At 40.8% G+C, this 7,113-nt stretch overlaps 1 protein-coding gene across 1 annotated transcript in view; it reads right to left on the minus strand.

Annotated features, from left to right (window-relative positions):
• Positions 1–2,046, minus strand: part of PSTPIP2 (proline-serine-threonine phosphatase interacting protein 2) — an 83,368-nt gene extending 81,322 nt beyond the window's left edge. The window contains exons 1-2 of the mRNA XM_006835142.1: positions 2,000–2,046; positions 966–1,092 (exon numbers count right to left, since the gene is read on the minus strand). Coding sequence (XP_006835205.1) covers positions 966–1,092; positions 2,000–2,046 — 174 coding nt within the window. The remainder of the gene's footprint in view (positions 1–965; positions 1,093–1,999) is intronic.
• Positions 2,047–7,113: the final 5,067 nt, after the last annotated feature.

The raw sequence follows: 7,113 nt of genomic DNA on the forward strand, positions 1-7,113 counted from the left end.
ATACATATACATATACATATACATATACACAGAATACTGGCACTGTAGAATATATGGAGTACTGGCACTGGGCTGCTAACCACAAGCTCAGCAGTTCAAACCCACCAGTCTATCCTCGAAAACTCGATACCAGGTCAATATGATTCAGCATCGACTCGAGGGCACTTAACAACACCACACACACACACATATGTATATATTTTGTTTGTTTTTCAAAGAAAATTCAAAAAATACTTCCTTAGGGGTGCAAGAGTTAAAGGTAACAGTTATACACAATTCTGCAATAATGTCAATCTGCGAGTAGACACCTGGATAGACAAACAATGTGAGACTATACCCGTGAATATATAGAAAAATGACAGAGGATATTTCTACGTGTGTATTTGTATTTACCTCTGCTGCAAATATATTCATGAACGTGGTGGAGCATACAGAGGCAAAGTTACAAAAACTTCTTAGATATCACCAAATACCCAGAGGGAATGAGTCACTAAGCCTGCGGGGCTCAGGATGATAGTCTTGGGGAGACACCCTGGTCAACTGGGATTATATAGTTCACAAATACAATGTTCTTCCTCCTATGGTGGTGAGTAGCAACTGGGATCTTAAAAGCTCATGATTTCCCGCCCCCCCCCCAAAAAAAAAGGAGAAAAGCCAAAGAGGATAGAGAGAAACTGTTGACTGATGATGTATGGAGGGGATTGTAATCAATGTAATGAAACAAGTCATATGAATGTCTGAATGTGAAACTGATGATGTGCCCTGTAAACTTTCACTCAATCCACAATAAAAACCTTAAAAAAAATTTTTAAAAAAGCTCATGAGCACCTTTCTCCATCCCTAGCAGCTGCTGTTAGTTGGGGGTCATCAGATAACTAAGACAGGAAGATGGTGGCTGCAAAAAGATGGAAAATGCTGGAGTCAATCACTGTAGGCTCCAACTTATTTGGAAAAATGGAAAATACATGCTGGAATACAAGAAGACTCTGAAGAGGATCAGTCAAGGCAAAGTGAAACTGGTCGTCCTCCTCAACGGTTGTGGAAATCCGAGCTAGAGTACTACACCACGTTGTCCCAAACGGGTGTCCATCCCTACAGAGGCAATGTATTACTGAATATGGCCCAGTGTGCAGAAAATACTACAGAGTGTGAAGTCATTAGAAGTATGCCAGAACAGACTGGTGAAAAATCAATCATGCAATTTTTTTCTTCAATAAAACTGGCCAGAGCTTGTTTAAAAAAAGAAAAAGCTTGTGAGTAGCCATTTAAGGTGCAACTATTGGTTTCTCCCCATCTGGAGGAAAGAAAAGTGAAGAAAACTGAAGACACACAGAAACCTTTAGTCCAATGAACTAAGGGACCACATGAACATCAATCTCCATGATCCCTGAGACTAGAAGAACTAAATGGTGCTCAGCTACCACTACCAAGTGCTCTGAAAGAAATCATATTAGAAGGTCCCAGATAGAATGGGAGACAAATGTAGAACAAAACTCAAAATCAAAAAAAGTCCAGTCTTACTGGTCAGATAGTGACTGGTGGAACCCCAAGACTCTAGCCCTTAGTCACCCTACAATCTGAACTGAACCACCTCATTGATCAATTTTCAACCAAACAATAGAGGAACAATGACACTAAGGAAGTACATTAGAATCACCAACTATACAAGGTAAAAGGGCAGCATTTACCCAAAAGCAAAGTTCAGCAGGATTAAGAAAGAATGAAGATTAGAAACAAGAAACACAGGAAGTGGGTTAAGCAATATTACATAGTGGGCTTTGCAACCAATGACATGAAACAAACGGTGTAGGAATTATTGAATAGAAAGCTGATCTGCTTTGCAAACTTTCACCCAATTCACAATGAAAAGGGATTTTTTTTTAATTCCCTTATGTGCTCAGGTGTCTTAGAAGTGAAATGCCTTTGAAAAATGACATTCAACTGAGCAAAATCTGATTTATTGAAATGAAATCACAACTACAGTGAATGCAAAACTTACTTCCACACAAAAACCTGCAGATGAATCTTGATAACAGCTTTCTTCATACTTGCAAAACACTGGAAGCTACCAAGATGTGCTTCAATAAGTGAATAGACAAACAAACTGTAGTACATCCATCCATATATTGTTAAGTGCTGCCAAGTCGATTCTGACTCATAGCGGCCCTGCATGGGGTTTCCAAGGAGCAGCTGGTAGACTTGAACCACCAACCTTTAGCAATTCAGTGTTTATCTTATAGCTCCACACCAGGACTCCAGTACATCCATATGGTGGTGGTGGTGGTAGGCCTTCAAGTCGGTTCCAACTCATAGCGACCCTGCATAGGGTTTCTGAGCCTGTAAATCTTTACGGAAGCAGAAAGCCTCAACCTTCTCCCGCAAAACTGCTGGTAGTTTTGAGCTGCTGACCTTTCGGTTATCAGCCCGACTCATAACCACTACGCTATCAGAGTGGAATATTGTTCTGTAATAAAAAGAAATGATCTATCAAAACATGAAAAGACATTGAGGAACCTTACATGCATATTTCTAAGCGAAAGCAGCCAATCTGAAAAGGATGCATACTGAATGCTTCCAACTATGTGACATTCTGGAAAAGGCAACACTAGACAGACAATAAAAAGACCAATGGTTGCCAAGAGCTTGAAGCTCTGGGGGAGGGATGAATAGATAGCGCACAGGACATTTTTGGGGCAGTGAAACTATTCTGTCCACTATGATGGTGGATACATGACTATGCATTTGTCAAAATCCACAAAGAACGAATTTATGTAAACTACTGACTTCAATTAATATTGAATCAAAATTGGTTCAATTGCAATAAATGTAGCAGAAGAACGCAAGATGATAATAATAGGAGAAACTCGGGGAAAAGGAGTTCACAGATAGGACTTTAAAACAGGAGATTATCCTGGTAGGCCCGGGTAATCACAAGTGTCCTTTTATAAACGAGTCTGAGAAGCAAAGTGAAATGATTGCTGGCTTTAAAGATGAAGGAGAGCCACAAATCAAGGAATGCAGCATCCTCTAGAAGCTGGGAAAGCAAGGTACTAATGCCCCCTTAGAGCATCCAGAAGGGATGCAGCCCTGTAGACCCTTTTAGCCCAGTGTGAGATTTCTGACCTATAAAACTATAATGTTTGTTTTGTTTTAAGCCATAAATGTGTGGTAATTTGTTACAGCATCAACAGAAAATTCATGTTGTTTTTGTTATGTGCCATCGAGTCGGTTCCGACTCACTATATAGGGTTTCCGAGGAGCAGCTGGTAGATTTGAACTGCCAACGTTGCAGTTAGCAGTCCGGAGCTTATCCTAGAGCATCACACCAGGACTCCAGAATTGTGCCTGTTGCTGTTGTTGTTAAGTGCTGTCAAGTCAATTCCAAATTATAGTGACCCTGTACAGGGTTTCCAAAGAGCAGTTGGTGGGTTTGAAACGCTGACCTTGTAGTCCACATTCCAGTCATTCTCCTACAGCACCACAACTGCCTAGCACTCATTAAATACTCATTAAAGGTACATCTTTTTATCCCAATCCTGACATGTTGTTGTTGTTGTTAAGTGCAGTAGAGTTGGTTCCACCTCAGCAACCCTGTATAGGGTTTTGGAGGAACAGCTAGTAGGTTTGAACTGCTGACCTTGTGGTTCAGAGTCCAGTGCTGATCCTACAGCACCATGCTCGAAGTCCAGGTATCATCATCCAAATGTTCAGATGTGGATACAGAGACACAGAAAAGCTACATCCCTTGCCCAAGGTCACACAGCAATAACATAGCCGAGCAGGATTCAAACAGAATTCAAAGCCTGTGCCATTGAACCCTGAAGGCTAACACTGTGTAATTAGTGTCAGGGGCCAAAGTATAAAGAGCTCCCTGTGGGACCACAAAGAAATAGAACCACTGCCAGGAATGGGAACATGAAGTCTCACAGTAGGGGATGCTTTGTTAAGTCTTGAGGAGAAATTTTCTAGGTACAAAAGGATGGAGGGAGTTCTTTTCCACAATGAACTCCTTAGCCAAAAAGAAAATTAAGTTTATCCATCGACTCAAAAACCAGAGAAAACTTCCATTTATATGCTTTCTAAAAATATAACAATGAAGGGACAATTTCATAACCTGCCTTTCCTTAGCTTAATATATTTTCTCAACAGTTTATATTGACAAGTTATACAAGGATATATTATACACACTTGGAAAAACCTCTGGAGAGATCTTCTATAATTAATTACCTCTGGAGATTGGCATTTGAGGACCTGAGGGAGGGACTTAGATTTTACTCTATTTTTCATGTATGGGCATACATCTTTGTATTGTGCTTCACAAATACTGGTTTTTTTTTACAAATGGAAGGTTTATGGCAACACCACATCAAGCAAATCTACAGGTGCCGTTTTTCCCAGCATGAGCTCACTTTGTGTCTGTGCTACACTTTGGTCATTCTCCCATTATTTCAAACTTCTTCATCATGCTATTGCACATTTACTAGACTAAAATACAGTGTGAACATAACATTTACATGCACTGGAAAACCACAAACTTTGTGTGACTCCTTGTATTACACTATTCAATTTACTGTAGTGATCTGAACCTGGGCTATATGTATATACATCCATATTTTGTCACTTGACAATAAGCATGTGTTACAAAAATGTCTACTATTTCAAAGCAGTTGCTATTAAGTTGATCTCAACTCATGAAGATCCCATGTGTGTCAATATAGGACTAACTGCACTTCATAGGGTTTTCAGTGACAGACTTTTGGGAACTCTGAGTGCACTTGAACCTGCCACCTTTTGGTAAACAGCTGAACACGCTGACCATTTGCAACACCCGAGGACTCTACTTCTTTAAAGCCCTAATCAAAATTTAAAAACAAATGTTCATTGTACCCACAGGTGGTTCTCTCTGCTTGAAGAGAGAAGGACCAGTAAGGACTGGGTGGTAAGAGGAAGTCTCACAGAAATCACTCAAACTGAGCTGGTCTTGACACCCTCATGTCCAGGCTTGGGGCACAAACAGGGTTTCCCTTGGATTTGAACTGCTTCCTCCAGGTGGTAGGGTCCTATGCACTAAAGAGAAAACCTGGGCCATGGAGTAAGTGGATGGTGGTGATGGTTGTTAAGTCGGTTGAGTTGAGTCAGTTCCAACTCATAGTGACCCTGTATAGGGTTTCTGAGGAGTGGCTGGTGAGTTTGAACCGCCAACCTTGTGGTTCAAAATGCTTACCCTACAGCGCCACACCAAGACTCCAAGTGAGTGGAGAGGTCACTTTTTTGCATCTGCTCCCTTTCTATCTGGGTTTGACACTTTTATTCTACTGTCTAAATATGTGCATTTGTTTTTGTTTTTGTTTTTAATTAAAAAACACATTAAATTCTATATGGCAAAAGCAACACTTATATTATTGTCGAAAAATTTAAAGTACAGATAAGCAAAAATAAAATTATATTTCCAAATCACATAAAATCCCAGAGAAAACAAGAGTCAACAGTTTGTTATACAACCCCCAGATATTTTCCTGATGACACAGACTATGCCTTCATTTTTTTTTGTAGTTTAATAAAAAATAAGGTCATGCTTTACAAAATTTTTAGTAACTTTCTTTTTAACTTAATAAATCATATATATCTTTCTTACGAATCGGGCTGTGATCCACAAGGTCAGCAGTTCGAAACCACCAGCTGTTCCGTGGGAGAAAGATGAGACATTCTGCTCCCATAAAGAATTATAGCCTCGGAAACCCTGTATAGGGTCATTATGAGTCAGAACCGACTCCACGGCACACAACCACCACCACCATCTTTCTTGGTGATATTTTAAGGCATAAATATTAGAGACTAGGGATTACATTTCAGTTTGCTAATCATTCTCATTTTCAAAGTGATTTCCACTAATTTCTCATTCATTATCTCAACTTTTTATTATTGATTGAGCTGCAAATATTGTCAGATTACTACATTACCTACAATTCCCTGGCAATGTGGGATAAAGCATTGGACCACAAGGCCAGTTTGAACCACAAGGTGGTGGTTCAAATTCAACAGCTGCCCCTTGGAAACCCTATACAGGGTCGCTACTCTGTGGCTATTAACAACAACAACTTAACTCTAGCCTATTTTACCATCAGAGTCTTTGCAGTCCTAGGACTGGGCCAGACAGATATCATTATCTTCACAACACAACAGGAAACTGAAGTCCAGAGTGGTGAACTGGGTGGCATTAGGCAAGTCACTCACTTAGTCTGAGGCAGAGTAAGGGGCTGGCACCAAATGGTACACAGCCAGGGTGGAAGGCTGCTCTTGGATGGCGGCCATTCTCCCCCGCTTTTGTTCCCTCTCTGCCTGATCCATCACAATTCCATCTGAATGATTATAGCCTTTGTACATTCAGTTTCTCTTGGTTCCCTGGGTTTTCCTGACTTCCAACTTCCCCTGCCCATAGAACTTCTTCTTTCTTTTTTAACATTTTATTAGAGCTTGGGTGAAAGTTTATAGAGCAGATGACTTTCCCACTGAACAACTGATGCACATTTTGTTTTGTGACATTGGTTGTAATCCTCTAAATGTAGCAGCTCTCTCTCTTCCCACTTCCCCCACGGGTTCCCCACTTCCGTTTGTACTTCTTTCCTGTCCTTCCTGCCTTCTGAGCTTTGTTTTAGGGCAAATGCTGTCCTTTTGGCCTCGTAGGGTTGACTGTACTGAGGAGTACATTCCTCCCTGGTGGGATTATTCACTTTATAGGCCTACTGTTGGGCTGGAAGTTGATCCCCAGGGTGGGTTCATTCCTAGGCTGAAGGGTGTCTAAGGACCATGGTCTCAGGTTCCACAAGTCTCTGTCACACCAGTAAGTCGGGTCTTTCTTTTATGATTTTGGATTTTTGTTTTTTCCCCCTTTCTGTCCAGATCTCCTTTTGTGATCCTGAGCCACGCAGTGGGTCCCTTAACCGGATACCATCTAGTTCTTCTGCTAGTGGAGAGTGAGGTTTGTGGTCCATTAGTCCTTTGGACTAACTGCTTTCTTGAGTCTTTTATTTTCTTCACTCTTCTTTGTTCCAGACAGAGCTAGACCAATAGTAGCACCTTAGAAGGCTGCTCACAAGCTTTTAAGACCCCAGT

This window comes from Chrysochloris asiatica, unplaced genomic scaffold (genome assembly GCF_000296735.1).
Source record: "Chrysochloris asiatica unplaced genomic scaffold, ChrAsi1.0 scaffold00015, whole genome shotgun sequence".
Classification (NCBI taxonomy): Eukaryota; Metazoa; Chordata; class Mammalia; order Afrosoricida; family Chrysochloridae; genus Chrysochloris; species Chrysochloris asiatica.